General features: G+C 47.3%; 1 protein-coding gene across 3 annotated transcripts in view; it reads left to right on the forward strand.

The window, feature by feature from the left end:
* LOC141161007 (chemerin-like receptor 1) overlaps nucleotides 1–12,051 on the forward strand; it is a 206,333-nt gene extending 194,282 nt beyond the window's left edge. For all 3 annotated transcript variants that reach the window (XM_073645800.1, XM_073645801.1, XM_073645799.1), the window contains one exon: nucleotides 9,231–12,051. In XM_073645800.1, the coding sequence (XP_073501901.1) occupies nucleotides 9,240–10,334 (1,095 nt within the window). In that variant the 5' untranslated portion in view covers nucleotides 9,231–9,239 and the 3' untranslated portion in view covers nucleotides 10,335–12,051. The remainder of the gene's footprint in view (nucleotides 1–9,230) is intronic.
* Nucleotides 12,052–21,503: the final 9,452 nt, after the last annotated feature.

A 21,503-nucleotide genomic window follows, 5' to 3' on the forward strand; every position in this document is an offset into this window, starting at 1 on the left:
TTAAAACCGTCTTGTTAAGCTACTGTGACCTCCACGTTTCTTCTAAGGCGCATTGATATTGTCTTTTTATTCCACTGGGACCTCCACCACTCTTCCAAGGGGCATTAATATTGTCTTTTTATTCCACTGTGACCTTCACCACTCTTCCAAGGGGCATTGATATTGTCTTTTTATTCCACTGCGACCTCCACCACTCTTCCAAGGGGCACTGATATTGTCTTTTTATTCCACTGTGACCTCCACCACTCTTCCAGGGGGCATTGATATTGTCTTTTTATTCCACTGCGACCTCCACCACTCTTCCAAGGAACATTGATATTGTCTTTTTATTCCACTGGGACCTCCACCACTCTTCCAAGGGGCATTGATATTGTCTTTTTATTCCACTGTGACCTCCACCACTCTTCCAAGGGGCATTGATATTGTCTTTTTATTCCACTGCGACCTCCACCACTCTTCCAAGGGGCATTGATATTGTCATTTTATTCCACTGGGACCTCCACCACTCTTCCAAGGTGCATTGATATTGTCTTTTTATTCCACTGGGACCTCCACTACTCTTCCAAGGTGCATTGATATTGTGTTTTTATTCCACTGGGACCTCCACGTCTCTTCCAAGGGGCATTAAAACCGTCTTGTTAAACCACTATGAACTCCACATCTCTTCCAAGGGGCATTAAAACCGTCTTGTTAAGCTACTGTGACCTCCACGTTTCTTCTAAGGCGCATTGATATTGTCTTTTTATTCCACTGGGACCTCCACCACTCTTCCAAGGGGCATTAATATTGTCTTTTTATTCCACTGTGACCTTCACCACTCTTCCAAGGGGCATTGATATTGTCTATTTATTCCACTGCGACCTCCACCACTCTTCCAAGGGGCACTGATATTGTCTTTTTATTCCACTGTGACCTCCACCACTCTTCCAGGGGGCATTGATATTGTCTTTTTATTCCACTGCGACCTCCACCACTCTTCCAAGGAACATTGATATTGTCTTTTTATTCCACTGGGACCTCCACCATTCTTCCAAGGGGCATTGATATTGTGTTTTTATTCCACTGGGACCTCCACGTCTCTTCCAAGGGGCATTAAAACCGTCTTGTTAAACCACTCTGAACTCCACATCTCTTCCAAGGGGCATTAAAACCGTCTTGTTAAGCTACTGTGACCTCCACGTTTCTTCTAAGGCGCATTGATATTGTCTTTTTATTCCACTGGGACCTCCACCACTCTTCTAAGGGGCATTAATATTGTCTTTTTATTCCACTGTGATCTCCACCACTCTTCCAAGGGGCATTGATATTGTCTTTTATTCCACTGCGACCTCCACCACTCTTCCAAGGGGTATTGATATTGTCTTTTTATTCCACTGTGACCTCCACCACTCTTCCAAGGGGCATTGATATTCTCTTTTTATTCCACTGTGACCTACACCACTCTTCCAAGGAACATTGATATTGTCTTTTTATTCCACTGCGACCTCCACCACTCTTCCAAGGGGCATTGATATTGTCTTTTTATTCCACTGGGACCTCCACCACTCTTCCAAGGGGCATTGATATTGTCTTTTTATTCCACTGGGACCTCCACCACTCTTCCAAGGGGCATTGATATTGTCATTTTATTCCACTGGGACCTCCACCACTCTTCCAAGGGCCATTGATATTGTCTTTTTATTTCACTGGGACCTCCACCACTCTTACAAGGGGCATTGATATTGTCTTTTTATTCCACTGCGACCTCCATCACTCTTCCATGGGGCATTGATATTGTCTTTTTATTCCACTGGGACCTCCACCACTCTTACAAGGGGCATTGATATTGTCTTTTTATTCCACTGCGACCTCCATCACTCTTCCATGGGGCATTGATATTGTCTTTTTATTCCACTGGGACCTCCACCATTCTTCCAATGTGCATTGATATTGTCTTTTTATTCCACTGCGACCTCCACCACTCTTCCAAGGTGCATTGATATTGTCTTTTTATTCCACGGGGACCTCCACGTCTCTTCCAAGGGGCATTAAAACCATCTTGTTAAACCACTCTGAAGTCCACGTCTCTTCCAAGGGGCATTAAAACCGTTTTGCTAAGCTACTGTGACATCCACGTCTCTTCCAAGGCGCATTGATATTGACTTTTTATTCCACTGGGACCTCCACCACTCTTCCATGGGGCATTGATTTTGTCTTTTTATTCCACTGCGATCTCCACCACTCTTCCAAGGAACATTGATATTGTCTTTTTATTCCACTGGGACCTCCACCACTCTTCCAAGGGGCATTGATATTGTCTTTTTATTCCACTGGGACCTCCACCACTCTTCCAAGGGGCATTGATAGTGTCTTTTTATTCCACTGGGACCTCCACCACTCTTCCAAGGGGCATTGATATTGTCATTTTATTCCACTTTGACCTCCACCACTATTCCAAGGGCCATTGATATTGTCTTTTCATTTCACTGGGACCTCCACCACTCTTACAAGTGGCATTGATATTGTCTTTTTATTCCACTGTGACCTCCATCACTCTTCCATGGGGCATTGATATTGTCTTTTTATTCCACTGGGACCCCCACCACTCTTCCAAGGGGCATTGATATTGTCTTTTTATTCCACTGCGACCTCCACCACTCTTCCAAGGTGCATTGATATTGTCTTTTTATTCCACTGGGACCTCCACCATTCTTCCAATGTGCATTGATATTGTCTTTTTATTCCACTGCGACCTCCACCACTCTTCCAAGGTGCATTGATATTGTCTTTTTATTCCACTGGGTCCTCCACGTCTCTTCCAAGGGGCATTAAAACCATCTTGTTAAACCACTCTGAACTCCACGTCTCTTCCAAGGGGCATTAAAACCATTTTGCTAAGCTACTGTGACCTCCACGTCTCTTCCAAGGCGCATTGATATTGACTTTTTATTCCACTGGGACCTCCACCACTCTTCCAAGGGGCATTGATATTGTCTTTTTATTCCACTGTGACCTCCACCACTCTTCCAATGGGAATTGATATTGTCTTTTTATTCCACTGCGACCTCCACCACTCTTCCAAGGAACATTGATATTGTCTTTTTATTCCACTGGGACCTCCACCACTCTTCCAAGGGGCATTGATATTGTCTTTTTATTCCACTGGGACCTCCACCACTCTTCCAGGGGGCATTGATATTGTCTTTTTATTCCACTGCGACCTCCACCACTCTTCCAAGGGCCATTGATATTGTCATTTTATTCCACTGGGACCTCCACCACACTTCCAAGGTGCATTGATATTGTCTTTTTATTCCACTGGGACCTCCACCACTCTTCCAAGGTGCATTGATATTGTATTTTTATTCCACTTTGACCTCCACCACTCTTCCAAGGTGCATTGATATTGTGTTTTTATTCCACTGGGACCTCCACGTCTCTTCCAAGGGGCATTAAAACCATCTTGTTAAACCACTCTGAACTCCACATCTCTTCCAAGGGGCATTAAAACCGTCTTGTTAAGCTACTGTGACCTCCACGTTTCTTCTAAGGCGCATTGATATTGTCTTTTTATTCCACTGGGACCTCCACCACTCTTCCAAGGGGCATTAATATTGTCTTTTTATTCCACTGTGACCTCCACCACTCTTCCAAGGGGCATTGATATTGTCTTTTTATTCCACTGCGACCTCCACCACTCTTCCAAGGAACATTGATATTGTCTTTTTATTCCACTGGGACCTCCACCACTCTTCCAAGGGGCATTGATATTGTCTTTTTATTCCACTGCGACCTCCACCACTCTTCCAAGGGGCATTGATATTGTCTTTTTATTCCACTGCGACTTCCACCACTCTTTCAAGGGGCATTGATATTGGCATTTTATTCCACTGGGACCTCCACCACTCTTCCAAGGGGCATTGATATTGTCTTTTATTCCACTGGGACCTCCACCACTCTTCCAAGGGGCATTAATATTGTCTTTTTATTCCACTGTGACCTCCACCACTCTTCCAACGGGCATTGATATTGTCTTTTTATTCCACTGCGACCTCCACCACTCTTCCAAGGAACATTGATATTGTCTTTTTATTCCACTGGGACCTCCACCACTCTTCCAAGGGGCATTGATATTGTCTTTTTATTCCACTGGGACCTCCACCACTCTTCCAAGGGGCATTGATATTGTCTTTTTATTCCACTGCGACCTCCACCACTCTTCCAAGGGGCATTGATATTGTCTTTTTATTCCACTGGGACCTCCACCATTCTTCCAAGGGGCATTGATATTGTCTTTTTTTTACACTGTGACCTCCACCACTCTTCCAAGGGGCATTGATATTGTCTTTTTATTCCACTGGGACCTCCACCACTCTTCCTAGGGGCATTGATATTGTCTTTTTATTCCACTGCGACCTCCACCACTCTTCCAAGGGGCATTGATATTGTCTTTTTATTCCACTGCGACCTCCACCACTCTTCCAAGGGGCATTGAAATTGTCTTTTTATTCCACTGGGACCTCCATCACTCTTCCAAGGGGCATTGATATTTTCTCTTTATTCCACTGGGACCTCCACGTCTCTTCCAAGGGGCATTAAAACCATCTTGTTAAACCACTCTGAACTCCACGTCTCTTCCAAGGGGCATTAAAACCGTTTTGTTAAGCTACTGTGACCTCCACGTCTCTTCCAAGGGTCATTAAAACCGTCTTGTTAAACCACTCTGAACTCCACAGCTCTTCCAAGGGGCATTGATATGTTGTTTTTAATTCCCTCTAACCTCCATGACTCTTCCAATGGGCATTGCATTTCCTCCTAATTTTAGTTAGCTTTTGCTTTTCAATGCATAGGCGAACACTAAGGGAGACCCACTCCCCAATAATGGGTAGAAGGTTTTTAGTATGCTGTAATCCACATCTGTTTCAAGGGGCATTGCAGCTCCTCATAATTTTTGGAAAGCCTTCCATTCACTGCTTAGGCCCACAGTGTACAGGAGACCCAGTTGCTATAAATGGAAAAAAACGGTTTAGTTAAGGCCCTCTGACCTCTATGTCACTTCCATGGGGCATTAGAGTGCCTCAAAATTGTTGGTCGGCATTGCACTCACTGTATGCCCTATAACTGTGTAGCCGAACCGCTCATTTTGTTACAGAAACATATCCTACAAGACATGTGTGGTTGACTGGTCTGATATCGATGTGAATGGTCCCTGTTCCTCCTGCTCTTTCTCCTTTGCCACCATCTCATCCATCAATCATCACCTGAAGCTTTGTTTTAACGGGAGTCATAGAACTGGGATAGCAGCAGGTAAGCATCCAGAAATCCTCGGAGGAGGTAGGATATGCGCCAAAACGCTGACCACCTCAGGCCTAGCCGCTACTACATACATGTGCTTGCATTCCAAGGAACAGAAAGCTAAGGAAATGGATGGCCTCATGATCATGAATAATTTACTCGTTGTGTAGGAGGCCGACCACTGCTGCTGTCTACCTTCTGAACTTTGTGTTGAAGCCTGATTGACCCAGGACCCGCAATCCTCTTTGTCTGGAGGACGTGTTGCATTCCAGTGTCCAACTGTGTCCCGGTTTCCAAAATATTAACCCAGTGTGAAGGCGTCAGTGAGATGGACCATCCCTGGCCACATTCACTTGTCCACGTGTTTGTGTTTAGGCTGTCCTTCCCACTAAATGCACCGGGGAGGGCACAGGAAATGTTTTGGTATGCGCGCTTGTGTATAAGGCGCACCAGGACAAATAGGGGCGGCTGGGGACCGATTATGAATACCAGGCCACCGACGCAGCCATGACATGGTGGTTGGTGTCTGCCTCCACAAGCCTAAAAGGCCTCATTTCAAGTGCAAGCAAGCTAGCAGTATGGTATTGCAGCCTGGGGGTGGGTGGGTGACAGGCTGCACACTTACGCTTGCATTCCAAGAAAACAAAGCAGATGCTAACTTCTATCATCAACATCATGCTCCTCACCTTGGCACTCTCAACTCCCCTGATGGAGAAGCCAGGGCCCACCGGAGGAATCTGGTTGTCTAGTGGGCTTGTCCAATGCTGCCCTAAAGCAGGCCAGGCTAAGAAAAGTGTGGGGAAGGTTACCGGGATAAATAGTGGCGGCTGGAGACTGAGTATGGAGACCTCGCTGCCGAAGCAGCCATGAGGTAGTGGCCAGCTTCGGCCTCCTCCAAACTAAAAGGCCCCATTTCAAGTGCAAGCTAGTAGTATGGTATTGCAGCCTGGGGGTGGGTGGGTGGCAGGCTGCACACTGTTACGCTCGCGCCCGGACTGACTGGCGTGAGCGTGATTAGTGATCCCACTGAACCATTAACCGAAGAGTGCCTGGAGGGGCGTAACTAAGTATCTACCCGATCCGACCAAGGTCGCACAGCTGCTAACGACTCCGTGAACCAAGAAGGAATCGAGCAGAGGGACCAGGTGCTACTCCAGGTCAGACCCCGGTCACAGCTGTTGACCCACACCGGGGAATGCAGGAACAAGCAGGTTAGGCTGGCATACAGACAGGTGGGTATTGGCACGCACGGCTGGTATGCAGACAGGTGGGTACTGGAAGCACGGCTGGAGTGCAGACAGGAGGATACTGGCAAGCACGGCTGGTATGCAGACAGGGGGGTACTGGCAAGCACGGCTGGAGAGCAGGCTGGATAGGGTCCAGTACAGACTGGGATTCAGGAACAGAACCACAGATGCGGTAGACAAGCAGAGCAGAGAGGAACCGCTGGAGCGGTGGGCAAGGCAGAGCAGAGAGATACCGCCGGAGCTGTGAGCAAGGCAGAGCAGGGCGAAACCACCGGAGCGGTGGGCAAGGCAGAGCAGGAGGAACCGCCGGAGTGGTGAGCAAGGCAGAGCAGGGCGAAACCGCTGGAGCGGTGGACAAGGCAGAGCAGAGAGGAACCGCCGGAGCGGTGAGGAAGGCAGAGCAGAGAGGAACCGCCGGAGCGGTGAGCAAGACAAAGCAGAGCGGAACCGCCAGAGCGGTGAGCAAAGCAGAGCAGAGTGGAACCGCCGAAGCGGTGAGCAAGGCAGAGCAGGAAGAAACCGCCGGAGCGGTAAGCAAGGCAGAGCAGAGCGTAACCGCCGGAGCGGTGAGCAATGCAGAGCAGAGTGGAACCGCCAGAGCGGTGAGCAAGGCCGAGCAGGAAGGAACCCCCGGAGCAGTGAGCAAGGCAGAGCAGAGCGAAACCGCCAAAGCAGTGAACAAGGCAGAGCAGAGAGGACAGGGCTCTGTTCACACTGAGCAGACTGGAAGGGACAAGCAGAACCAGATACACACAAGGTACTTGCAGTGAAGTAGCGAGTGGACTCTAAACTCACAACAGAAGTACAGAGACAACGAGTAGGAGTTAGGTGCAGGTTCAGAGACTGCAGGAAAAGGGAAGGTACGGACACAGAGACAAACAGGCTAGTAGAGTGTTCAGACAGGAACTGACACTGCAACAAGATACAGGAGTGAGTCTGGGTATACGGCCCCCAGAATGGCGGACAAACAGGCTAGGAGAGTGTTCAGACAGGAACTGACACTGAAACAAGATACAGGAGCAAGTCTGGGTATACGGCCCCCAGAGAGGCGGAAACAGACTAGAAGTCAGAGGTAACAGGACGGGACCTGGCAATACAGTTGCAAAGACAAACTGAGTGCAGGTGTTGCTCAGTCACCTCCTACTGGGTGGAGGGGGTTTAAATATCCAGTGACTCACAGCAATAGGCTGGAGACACATTAGGGGTGCGCCCACAGCAGCTATAAGAATCAGGAAGTAACCGGGTCGCCGCCCTAAGCAGTCAGTCAAGGGACATGCACACAACATGAACTGGAGCAGGAAAAGCAGACTGGACAGACAGGTAAGATTACAGTTTTGCATAGTGGGAGGTGGTGCACTATGCAAGCACGCCGCCAGGGATGTTACACACACTTACGCTTGCATTCCAAGAAAACAAAGCAGATGCTAACTTCTATCATCATCATCATGCTCCTCACCTTGGCACTCTCAACTCCCCTGATGGAGAAGCCAGGGCCCACCGGAGGAGTCTGGTTGTCTGGTGGGCTCGTCCAATGCTGCCCTAAAGCAGGCCATGCTAAGAAAAGTGTGGGGAAGGTTATCGGGACAAATAGTGGCGGCTGGGGACTGAGTATGGAGACCTCGCTGCCGAAGCAGCCATGAGGTAGTGGCCAGCTTCAGCCTCCTCCAAACTAAAAGGCCCCATTTCAAGTGCAAGCTAGCAGTATGGTATTGCAGCCTGCGGGTGGGTGGTTGGCTGCATATTTGTGCCTGCATTGCAAGGAATGGGGGAGGTACAATTGAACACTACCCTGGGACAAGGACTTGCACGGGGTTAGTTGCAAGTCTGCATTTTCTGATGCGGCAAGGATCACTTCTGATGGGAACACTTTTAGGCAGTGACCTGGGTGTCAGAGATGCTTCCAGGGGTCTTTCCCATGCTGTTCCCATGTCTTTTCAGCACTGTATGCATGTGTCACACAGCACATGGCCAGATAAGGTTGTAAAATGTTAAAATGACATTTCACGGTGAATGCATTTGTCACGGTTGAAAGCAATACAAAAGTGCAAAAACGCATAAAAAATGCTACTTGTGAACATAGCCCAAGGTGTGGAGGAGTATTTTTGTTTTTGGTTATTTATTTTACCTTATACACAAGTCTTTACCTTGGAAAGGATGTTCCTTAACATATTTCACAGGAAAACAGTTTCAGTTTCGTTTTTGAACGTTTTATTGTGAGCCCGTAAAAGTGGCTTAATACCTCTGACCACGTTGTTGACAGCAGTGACCTGGGGGTCAGAAATGCTTCCTGGGGCAATCCCCATGCTGTCCCCATGTCATTTGAGCACTGTCACTATTGTTTTGGGCACTTTTTAGGCTTTCTACAGACTGCCGGGGGTGCGGCTGCAAAAATGCTCGGGTCTCCCATAGACTAACATTGGGCTCGTTGCTCGGGTCGAGCACCCGAGTATCACGGTGAGCTCGGCCCGAGCTTCGCGCACCCGAGCATTTTAGTGCTCACTCAACACTAGTCACGTGCGATGAATATGGAGACACCTCTTGTTGTATTAGTTGTGTTGAGCTACTAAAATTGTTCTTATTTGATTGATTTATTACAAAGAGTAGAAAACTTGTACATTTTGATCATAAACCTAATTTGCAATAGGGGGGATGAATAATTTTGATTTTAACTGTAAATAATAATGACTAAGTTTTGTTTCTGTTTGGCAGATTCTAATCATGGAGCCTGAACTACATATGAACCAGGAATTGCAGAGAAAACTATGTTACTTGTTCTGGGATATGTACAACGTCCCAGAGTTAGGGGACCTTTCTCCGAGCATGAACCACCCAACCGCTATCCAGTACTCCAGCTTTGTGCTCTCCATAATTACTTGTATCATCGGATTTGCTGGCAACCTTCTTGTCATCTTCGTCACCGGATTCTTAATGAAGAAAAGCAAATCTCAAACCTGGTTCCTGAACTTGGCGGTGGCAGATTTCTCCTTTCTTCTGTTCCTTCCCCTTCAGGCTGTGTCTGTATTAACCGCAAGATGGCCGTATGGGCCCAGTATGTGCAAATTCAACAACTTCGTTACCTTTGTTAATATGTACGCCAGTATTTATATCCTCACAGCTCTAAATATTGATCGCACCTTGTCTGTTGCTAAACCAATATGGCACCAGAGGTTCCTTTCCAGGAAATTTGGTTACAGTATTTGTATACTCATCTGGGTATTATCGGCTGTATGTAGCATTCCAGCCATCATCTACAGTAACGAAGTTTTAATTATTAAAGAACCTCAGTGCATTCTCTTTAGTAATGATATTACTAGCATTGTATACTCAAATGTTAACCAAAGCTCAAACCTGACTGAGGAGTGGAGGATCTATCCACGTGAAGTATGCGATGAACCTTTCGAAAACGTGGAAAAGTTTAAATTGTGGGTTAAAATGCAATCTACAACGATGAGTCTTGTCGTTCCACTTGCAGTCATTGGTTGCGTCATCCCACTGTGTGTGATCCTATCCTCCAACATCATCATCATTCATCACGTGAGGAAATCCGAGGTACCGTCATCATCTAGACTGTTCAGAGTGGTGATTACAGCCATTCTAGTCTTCTTCTGTACCAGGACTCCATTAGTTTTGGCCCAGATTATCTTCTTGGTGTCAGCTCATGCTATGGAGTTTACTCTGATGTATAAAGTTATTGTATTTTTGCCATTGTTATCCAGCATAGCCGCCATTAACACTTTCCTGAATCCCATGGTTTACGTGCTGGTGGGGAAAAAAGTAAGGGAAGAAATTTCTAAATTTTTGGGAAAAATATAGAGGATGCCATATATCAAATGTGTTGATGTTTGAGAAACATTTTTCCTTGTAGTTCATTCAAATAACCGCACGGTAACCTCTGAAATTGGTGTAGTTTTCTGTTTGACGTATAAAGGATCAGGGAAATACTGATCAGCCCCTCTTAATGCCCACATACACATTAGACAATTCTCCCAACTCACCAATTTAATCTGTTGGAGAAAGAAGTATCCTGTTGGGGAGTGAAGTATCCAACCTGATGGATTTCTAATGACTGATCCTTTTGTTCTGCTGGAGATTAGCCGTTGACAGAGGAGTCAGGCTGTGGCTTTCTCATAGAGAACACTGTAGTGCTCAGCAAAGCTAAGTATTTCTCTGTATGAAGGATCAAACAATCAAACAATTGTTTAGCCAACAGCTGTCTAAAGTGTATGGACCTGTAGGCAGTGTCTAATAGTGAATCGGAGCAGACAGCCCCTGTGCCTTTGCTATGCTCTACTGTTAAAGGCGGTTCTCTAGAAATGTGATAAAATGAGTAGCTGTAATATATTTCAAATGGCAGCCTGTCCTAGTTATGTGTCAGGACCGGCTGCTATCTGAAGAAAGAATGCTTCAGAGATATGTCTCAACTGTCAGAGGAGCAGCATAAGCAACCATAAATGATCTCACTCAGCTATGAAGCAGGGCTACGACAGGAGAAATAAAAACTGAGCTAAGAGAACAGAATGGACAATTTTTTTCCAGCTTCCTCTGTGCTCATTTATTCACCTGTTCTTCTCAGTCATTCTGCCAGGTTTGCAAGAAGACTGACTAAGCCCATTGTGCCCACTCAACACGGAATTTTTTTTTTCCAAACCAGCCCTGTTCCATGGCTGAGTGAGCTGATTAGTTATGTTTGTTCACAATGCTGCTCCTTTAACAGTTGAAAGACACGTCTTGACTTGAATAGTGTTCCTCAGACTGTAACCTGTTTTGACACATGACTAAGACGGGTTGCAGTTTGAAATATGTAAAAGTGACTACTTTATAACATTTTCAGAAAACCCCCTTAAAATAAAACTCTTTCCCCTTCCTTTATTTAAGAGGAAACCTGACCTGTCATATCAGATTGCCCAATATTCGTTGCTTAAAGGGAAATCTTAGAAAACAGCCCAGAATGTTTATTTGACATGGGGGTGACTTATGTGGAATTGCATTATGCCCCAGTATAGAACATAACCCTCCTTCTTCTCTTTGCATCCCATAGATTGTAGCATGTAGGGATTTAAATGGACAGGGTTGATATTTCACCAATCATTGCTTTACGAGTGTAGCTGTCAATCACATCCAACCCTCTGTTGGTGATTGCACGAGCACAGCTGCTGTGTCTGTTATCAGTACCATGTCATTTTATGGCATGATGCATGAAGGCGGTGCATACTATGATGCACAGTTATGTTATGTTAAGAGGTCAATCTAATTATGTGTTTCTGCTTGTTTTCTTCCTTGTCCTGTATGTTTTCATCCTGAAGTTGCATGATGTCTTCTGTAATCTTCTGAAGCCTACTGCTGACCTAGAAGAGAAAATGATGCCGAAACAAATCTGTGCAGTAAGGAAAGGCAGTGTATTGTATAGCTGGTAGAATTTCTGTATGTACATGTTGCTGCATGTTTTTAAATGACAGGTTTTGAAACTTACCAGTGCGGGGGCTGCTTGAGTATATACAAAGATGTTATAATGAACGGTTTCAATAAAACATGAATCAAGACAAAGCGCCTTTATTTTCAATAGAGGAAAATGGTGGTGATTTAAACTTTTAGTTTTTATTTTCATTTTTTTCTTATTTTTAAAGCATTTTTTTTAATTTTCACTAGTCTTGTTAATCTCCCTTAGGGACTTGAAGCTGCAATTGTCTGATCGCTTGAGCTATAGATAGCAATGCCACAGCATCACCGCATATAGCAGAAATCACAGTCTCCTTTGAAGCCCGGCCACAGGCAGGGTTTCAAAGGTGCTCCGTAATGACAGACATGGGGGTCATCAGCTGCCCCTCGGCAGTCATGACAGTCCATCAGCAACCCTTGATCATGGCATGTGTGCGACGGTTGATGAAAACAAATGACGAATGACACACACGCATGCTGGTGCATGTTAAATGCCATCATGAGAGATTGACAGAGGCATTTAACAGGTTAACAATTCCTTGAAGGGTATAGTTTCCAAAATGGGGTCACTTGTTTGGGGTTTCTACTGTTTAGGCACATTGGGTGCTCAGCAAACGCGACATGGTGTTCGTTATCTATTCCAGCCAACTTTGCGCTCCAAAAGTTGAATGGTACTCCTTCCCTTCTTAGCCCTGCCGAGCACCCAAACATTTGTTTATGCCACATATGGGGTATCATTGTTGACAGGAAAAATTTCCCAACAAATTGTATGGTCTATTTTCTCCCATTAAACTTGTGAACATTAAATTTGGGGTTAAAACAATATTTTTGAGGGAAAAATTACAATTTTCATTGGAGTTGAAATGATCTGAATAGTTTACATTTGCAGTGCATTTTTTAGGGTGGACGCTGCTTACTTTCACACATTGGTCAGGGCTATTAAGTTGGTCAGTCATTGTTTAATTTCACACACAGTGTTTAGTTTTACAAGTTAGTTGGCCATAGAATTGCTCAGACAATTGTTACTTCGCACACCTTACAAATTTAATTAAACTGTACTAATCCTAACTGCCATTCTCAGGGGTGGACATGAAGACATTTTGGTTTAAACTTGTGAAAATCACAAAAATAAATAGGTTTCACATCATGCTGTACGTGCTTCTTTTCACTAAAAATGCAGCAAAAACTGATGGCAACATTTTTTGCAACGTTTTTGCTTCTTTTTTGCACTTACTCATTGCTTTCTATGGGTGAAAAAACATTGCAAAAACTCTGAAGGAAGTGACATTCTGCAGTTTTCAAAAAAGCAGTGGTTTTCAATTCAGTTAGGAAAAAAACAATGTGGATGCAGATTTCTGAAATCTCAAAGCTTTTGCTGGTGCTGTAAAAAACAGCTTTAAATTAGCATAAAAAATGCAGTAAAAACACAATGTGGGAAGGTAGCCTTAGGGAAGAAAACACATATAGTATCTAAACGATATCTCTAAAAGAAAATTATATCACTATAGGAAGAGGAAGGAATATAAAAAAGGGGGGAAAACATAATTTCTATATGATTAAACTAACTTTAAATTCTACATTGAGATCATTCGGTTTCAGTGAATTTAATTTGTGTATCCGAGTAACATAGCTACTGGGGGGGAGAGGGGGCAGTGGCCCCGGGTCCCGCGCACTAAGGGGGCCCACCCGGAGCTACGCTACTGTAACTGTATCGGCGAGGATGTCCCTGCACTGCCCTGCGGCCGATATGCGGCCCTTGAGCAGGAGGGGGGGCACTCCCATCCGTCCCCCCTCTGCGTCTGCGTCATCATGCTGAAGATGTGTGCGGGCCGGGCGCTCGGAGCAGCGAGGGAACGAGGAGGAAAGGTGAGTACTGTGTTTATTTATTTATTTTTCCTATCGGGGCGGGGGGAATAATATGCAACATACTTTGCTTTTGGGGGGAGGAGATTATACTACAGACCGCCTAAGCGGGGGAGATTATACTACAGACTGCCTATGGGGGGGAGATTATACTAAAGACTGCCTATGGGGGGGAGATTATGCTACAGACTGCCTATGGGGGGGATTATACTACAAACTGCCTATGGGGGAGATTATGCTACAGACTGCCTATGGGGGGGATTATGCTACAAACTGCCTATGGAGGGATATTGTACTACAGACTGCCTATGGAGGGATATTGTACTACAGACTGCCTATGGGTGGATATTATACTAAAGACTACCTATGGGGGATTATGCTACAGACTGCCTATGGGGGAGATTATGCTACAGACTGCCTATGGGGGGGAGTAGATTATAGTACAGACTGCCTGTGGGGGGAGATTATGCTACAGACTGCCTATGGGGGGAGGATATTATACTACAGGCTGCCTATGGGGGGAGGAGATTATACTACAGACTGCCTATGGTGGAGAGATTATGCTACAGACTGCCTATGGGGGGCATTATGCTACAGACTGCCTGTGGGGGGGATTATGCTACAAACTGCCTATGGGGTGAGATTATGCTACAGACTGCCTATGGGGGGAGATTATGCTACAGACTGCCTATGGGGGAGTAGATTATACTACAGACTGCCTATGGGGGGAGATTATGCACAAGACTGCCTATGGGGAGGATTATGCTACAGACTGCCTGTGGGGGGATATTATACTACAGACTGCCTGTGGGGGGGGATTATGCTACAGACTGCCTATGGGGGGACTATGCTACAGACTGCCTATGGGGGGGATTATGCTAAAGACTGCCTATGGGGGGGATTATACTACAGACTGCCTATGGGGGGATACTATACTACAGACTGCCTATGGGGGGCGATTATGCTGCAGACAGCCTATGGGGGAATTATGCTACAGCCTGCTTATGGGGGGTATTATCCTAAAGACTGCCAATGTGGGGGATTATGCTACAGACTGCCTATGGGGGGGGATTATGCTACAGACTGCCGATGGGGGGGATTATGCTACAGACTGCCTATGGGGGGGGGGGATTATGCTACAGACTGCCTATGGGGGGGATTATACTACAGACTGCCTATGGGGGGATACTGTACTACAGACTGCCTATGGGGGGCGATTATGCTGCAGACAGCCTATGGGGGAATTATGCTACAGCCTGCTTATGGGGGGGATTATGCTACAGACTGCCTATGAGGGGGATTATGCTACAGACTGCCTATGGGGGGAGATTATGCTACAGACTGCCTATGGGGGGGGGAGATTATGCTACAGACTGCCTATGGGGGTAGGAGATTATGCTACAGACTGCCTATGGGGGGAAGATTATACTACAGACTGCTTATGGGGGGGGGACATTATACTACAGACTGGCTATGGCGGGGGGATTATGCTACAGTCTGCCTATGGGGGGAAGATTATACTACAGACTGCTTATGGGGGGGGACATTATACTACAGACTGGCTATGGTGGGGGGATTATGCTACAGACTGCCTATGGGGGGGGTTATACTACAGACTGCCTATGGGGAAATTATGCTACAGACAGCCTATGGGGGAATTGGGAATTGGATGTTTCGCCCCCAGCAGTTCACCCCCAGCAGTTCGCCCCCAGCAGTTCGCCCTCAGCAATTCGCCCCCGGGTACATTTCGCCCCCGCACATTTCGTCCCCAGCATTTGGCCCCCAGGATGTTTTGCCCCTGCACATTTCACCCCTGCACATATCGCCCCCAGTTCGCCCCCCAGATGTTTCACCCCCAGCATTTCGCCCACGGATATTTCGTGTAGGGTGAGGCCTACTGATTCCAACTATGCCTCACTTGTTTAGTTGCAGTCTGATTCTCTGCTCAGCTTCAAAGTAGAAGTCCTGCCTTTGAGATACTGTGGTCTGCCATATTCATAAGCAGAGTGGTAACCTTGTCCACCAACCATGATTTGCAGGTATCCAGCCATTGTCAATCGCAGCCAGAAGACAAGGTTGTCGCATCAAACCCGCATCACTAGATATCAATTTTAGTGTAGAATTTTCTGCTATAAAATAGCTGCAGATTGTCTGCTGCAACTACTTGGTGCATGTGAATGTACCTTAAGGATTCATTAACATGTCTCTTAACCTCTGTGGATTATCCACAACTGTAGATATACAGCTATTCTGGTGTAGATAATTCTACACCAAAATCTCCATTTAGCTCTATGGATTTAGGTGCAGGTTTTAGTGCAGAATTTTAGCCCCTTGTCTGAATGGCTGGAATCTTCGAAACATCTGGGGGCGAAATGCCCGGGGGCGAAATGCGTGGGGACGAAATGTGCGGGGGCGAATCTTCCTGGGGGCGAAATGATAGGGGCGAAATGTACAGGGGCGAACTGAAGGGGGCGAACTGCTGGGGGCGAAACTTCCTATAACCGGGGGAATTATGCTACAGACTGCCTATGGGGGGGTATTATGCTACAGACTGCTAATGGGGGGTATTATGCTACAGACTGCCAATGGGGGGATTATGCTACAGACTGCCTATGGGGGGGGATTATGCTACAGACTGCCTCTGGGAAGATTATACTACAGACTGTCTATGGGGGGAGGGATATACTACAGACTGCCAATGGGGGGGATTATGCTACAGACTGCCTATGGGGGGTATTATGCTACAGACTGCCTATGGGGGGTATTATGCTACAGACTGCCAATGGGGGGGATTATGCTACAGACTGCCAATAGGGGGGATTATGCTACAGACTGCCTTTGGGGGGGATTATGCTACAGACTGCCTCTGGGAAGATTATACTACAGACTGTGTATGGGGGGGGGATAAACTACAGACTGCCAATGGGGGGGATTATGCTACAGACTGCCTATGGGGGGTATTATGCTACAGACTGCCTATGGGGGGGATTATGCTACAGACTGCCTATGCAGGGGATTATGCTACAGACTGCCTATGGGGGGATTAGGCTACAGACTGCCTATGGGAGAGGATTATGCTATAGACTGCCTATGGGGGGGAATTATGCCACAGACTCGGCCTATGAGGGGATTATACTATATGAAGGACTATCTGGTGCATTATACTATATGTATGCTATTTATACAGTGTGGGGATTACAGTTAGGGTCATACAGTGTGGGAGATAATGTGGGACCTTTGCACAGTGTGGGGGCCATCATACAATGTGGGAGATAATGTGGGGTCTTTGTATAGTCTGGGGGCCATCATACAGTGTTGGAGCCATCAGTTTGGAGGCTACTAAGGGGTCAGTATACTCTGTGTTGAGTACTATACAGTGAGGGGGCATTATACTATGTATAGGAGAGCATCATACTGTGTATTGGGGAGCTGTAAATGGGGGGAGACTCCGGACACTATTAAATGTTAAGTGGGCACTTATCGTTATAGGGGAACTCAGGTTATTGTGACTGTCAGAGGGGCACACAGAAGGCATTATTACTTTCTAGGGGGCAAAGTGTGGTCAATGTTTTCTAGGACACTTGCACATGGCGTTACTATATTCTAGAGGTTTGTTTTACCATCTAGAGAGCACACAGCAGGTGCAGTATTAGGGACACGTACAGCAACAGCGGCTCAGTGTTGGGGTATCAGCAGGATGAGGAGTTTGTGCAGGTTGGGAATAGATGGGGACGGGGCCTGAAATGTAAAGAGTCAAATGTGTCCTTGTTGTGATCTCTGCAGACCTGAGACTGAGTCCTGGATGGAGGAGTTGTCGTGTCGGTCTGGGCCAGATGGAAAAGACGGAAAAATTAACAATTTAATCAGAAAGAATGTCAGCTGTAAGTTACAATATATAACCATGCTGTGATCTCTTATATATTCTGTAGAACTGGTATCTATCAATATATGTCACCATATGGCGGTAATATCACTGCTGATCTTTGTATAGAGATTATTTTTAGCAACAGCGCTGTCATCTGCTGAGGTTCTTCTACATCCACTATCTGGGTGCGCCACCATAGCTGTAATCAGGCTTACCTGGTTCGGGGCCCACCCAGAAGTTTCGCCCCCCTCCTGAACCAAAACCCTAGCTACGCCTCTGGTTTATCCATTCTAGTTCACTGCACTCCAAGAGACAGACATCCATGCCCACTCATCAGCTCTTATGTGATGAGGCTGAATACCGATGGACGTGTTGAACCTGGTTCTCAACAATTGTTCTCTGCGGCTCACAAATCCATCCCAACATATGCAATGTTGAGTTCCAATGTATGGTGACGTTGCACACCAGTCGATGAGCTGGAAGCTGCAAATGCTGCTTAAGAACTGTCAGGATGGCGGAAGCTGTAGCGAACTTTCTGAAATGGGCACACATGCGGTGTACTTTCACAAGCAGCCCAGACAGATCTGGGTAGGCTTTGAGAAACACTTGAACCACTAGGTTGAGCACATGGGCCAGGCATGGTAAGTGTGTGAGGTCACCAAGCTTGAGAACCGCCAATAGGTTCACGCCATTGGCATACATGACCATGCCTGGCTGTAGGTTCAGCAGTGAGAAACACAAATCTGCCTGCTCTGTTACAGCTTTCAACAACTCTGCAGCGGTGTGCGGTTTGTCGCCTAAGCAGATAAGCTTCAGTAGAGCCTGTTGCTGCTTGGCCAAGGCAGTGCTGCAGTGCTTCAAGCTTTTGAGTGATGTGGTCATTTTGGAAATGGAGGCTGAAGAGGAGGACAAGGTGCAGGAGCTGTAGAATGTGGGGCAACCCTTATTGAACCAGGGCCTGCAAGCCTCGGTGTCGGGAGGACATGTTCCGTCCCAAGTTCCGACTGGGACTTCCAGCTTCCACAATATTAACCCAGTGTACCGTCAGTGAAATGTATCGTCCCTGGCCACAAGCACTTGTCCACGTGTCTGTGGTTAGGTGGACCTTCCCAGTAACTATGTTGATCAGGGCACGGGTAATTTTCTGGAGCATGTGCTTGTTTAAGGCGGGGACGGCATACTGGGAGAAATAGTGGTGGCTGGGGACCAAGTACCGAGGGACAGCCGCTGCCATGAGGTTTCTGAAAGCTTCCATCTCTACGAGCCTGAAAGGCAACATTTCTAGGTGCAGGATGGGAGGTATCTTCGCTAGCATCATGGACAGAGGCTTGGCGTGCACATACAACAGCGGAAGAGGCAGTGATGTCACCCGCAGACACTGTTTCTGGACTCTGGAGTTTGGCCCAACTAGTGGGGTGCTTTGCTGTCATGTGCCTGAGCATGCTGGTGGTGGTAAGGCTGGTAGTTTTACTGCCCCTGCTGATGCTGGCATGGCAGATGTTGCAAATGGCCTTTTATGGGTTAACTGGACAGCCTTTAAAAAAGAGCCAGACTCGGGAAGACCTAGCAGTTGAACTGGCAACTTCCCTCGTATTGGTGTTTTGGGGAACAGTTGCCTGCCTTGTGTCTGTGGCCAACCCACTGCTTCTTCCTGCCTGTTGTGGTGCTACGCCTCCCCCCCCCTCTGCGCTGCTGTCCTCGCTATGCAGGTTACCTTGCTAGGTTGGGTCAGTGACTTCATCGTCCACCACCTCGTCTTCCATGTCTCATCATCATCCACCTCTTGCGACATTAATTGCATTTTATCACCTTTTGTGACCGTGGCTGCTCAGATATTTGGGCATCGCTACATGCGATCTCCTCTTGCCCCGCTTGAAGCAGAGCATGCGAGGGGCCAGAATCTATAAATGGAAATGTGAACTGCTCTTCAGAGTATCCAAGTGTGGGATCACTTGTCTCCGGGTGCTTGGCATGGTGGGAGGAAGGAGGATCAGGTTGAGGAATATGTGGTCCAGACTCATGGCAACTGAGACTGGATCATGTGGAAGACAGGGTGGTGATGGTGGTGGTGGCAAACTGTTGGAATAGGTTTAGTGCAACAACTCCATTCCTGTGTATGTAAATGTTCTATCACTAGGTTTGTGACGCGCCCCTGGGCCTTCTGTGTCGTGTGGCATCGCGTGCACGGGGGCTTACCCGGAGCCGGATCAGATGGGGGTAGTAGTCTCGTGGCGGTGACTCGGTCCGTGCCCAGGGAGTCAAACTAAGTGGCGAGTCTATTAGCAGTAGATGTTGGATGACTACGCCACCCGTTGAATGCAGCTTTGGAGCTGCCGCTGCAGGGCAGACCGCTGAGGCCGGTGGAAGGATGGTGCAGCGGGGATGGTATAACCCCCAACGGGAGGGGTATGGCCTCAGGGCAGCCGACGTGGATGATGGGGGTAGCAGGAACCACTCAGAGACGATGCGTGTAGTTCAGGGTCTTTACTGGTGACAAAGATAGACCCTCCCGGAGTACTTGCTAGCGATCGGGGCCTGGTCAGTCCTTGAGCAGATGGGATCTCCCCTGGCCAGGCGGAGTTGTAGGCCTTCCCAGCTAACTGTACTCTTCTGGCTACCTTGCTAGAGGCGGGTAAAAGTAGCCCACGTCCCTGAGTGTACCGTGTGGTGCTCACCCGTATGGCCGGTGACTCGGGGCCTTCTAATGGCTTCCGCTCCACGATGGCGGTGCTGGTCCCACGCGTGTGACCGTGCCTTCGGGTTTCTGGGCCAGAGGACCTGCAATCCCCTGCCGGTCGGTTTCTGCTGCTGGGTAAGGATTAGTCCCCACAGCCTCGGACTCCGTGTCCGGTGATAACTTCTCAGTCAGGGCGAGCTCTGCAGCTGCCAGCCCCTGACTCCTTGTAGCACTGCTCCCACAGAGCTCCTGTTGTTTCTTCCTATGCTGCTTCTCTTCTCTACTCTTGTTCTCTCGCTCTCTCTCAACCCTGCCTCAGCCCCAGGTTTATATAGGGGAAGTTCTTCCCCTCCCAGGACTGGGCAGGAGGTGTGGCATGCATAAGATCCCTGACCAAGAGACCTCCCACCTGCTCTCAGACATAATATTGCTATTATTGTGGAGACCAGACCCCTGGGGTGCCACATTCCCCCCTAGTGAAATTTAGTACTCCGGGACTAAACATATTTTACAAAAACATAACAGGGTATAACAACAACAATAAAATACAATAAGGAAACACATAAAGATGGTCACGGTGTGTCTGCAACCGGGTGCAGTCTTTGAAGAAAACAAAGGTGTCCATTTCACCAAAACAGGGAGACGTAACCAGGTAGGGGTCTGTCCTGCCCCGAGTCCTTAACAGTCTTTAGTCCGTCCTGGGTTACGCTTCAACTATACACAAAGGATTCCCGGTAAATCCACCAAAGACTCCTGTAAATAACTAGAAACACAAAATTATACACAAGCAACAATAACAGATAAACATTAATAAAATAACTTAAACACTTAGATCCTCCACCGTACGGGCAGCTGGCCTCTAGTGACCCTAGTGGACCTACGAAGCTGGTTGACTGGTCCTGAGCTACAGGGTATAGGAGCTGTCAAGGGTAAACTGGGCAGCCGTCTACGGACCCTTTGGCTCACTAGGGGTATGGCAATAGGGAAAGGGTCACACATTCTTACGCTACCAATCTCACCGCCGGAGAGTTCCACCTGTTGCCGTCGCATCAGTGCCCGGATCTCTTTCTGGAGCACTCGCTGCTGGCCGGAGCTGGCGTTCTTGGCAACCTGCTGTAAAATGAAAATCACCTCTGCAAGA

Source organism: Phyllobates terribilis, unplaced genomic scaffold (assembly GCF_046119375.1).
Source record: "Phyllobates terribilis strain yellow unplaced genomic scaffold, ASM4611937v1 Scaffold_9__5_contigs__length_417890890, whole genome shotgun sequence".
NCBI classification, from domain to species: Eukaryota; Metazoa; Chordata; class Amphibia; order Anura; family Dendrobatidae; genus Phyllobates; species Phyllobates terribilis.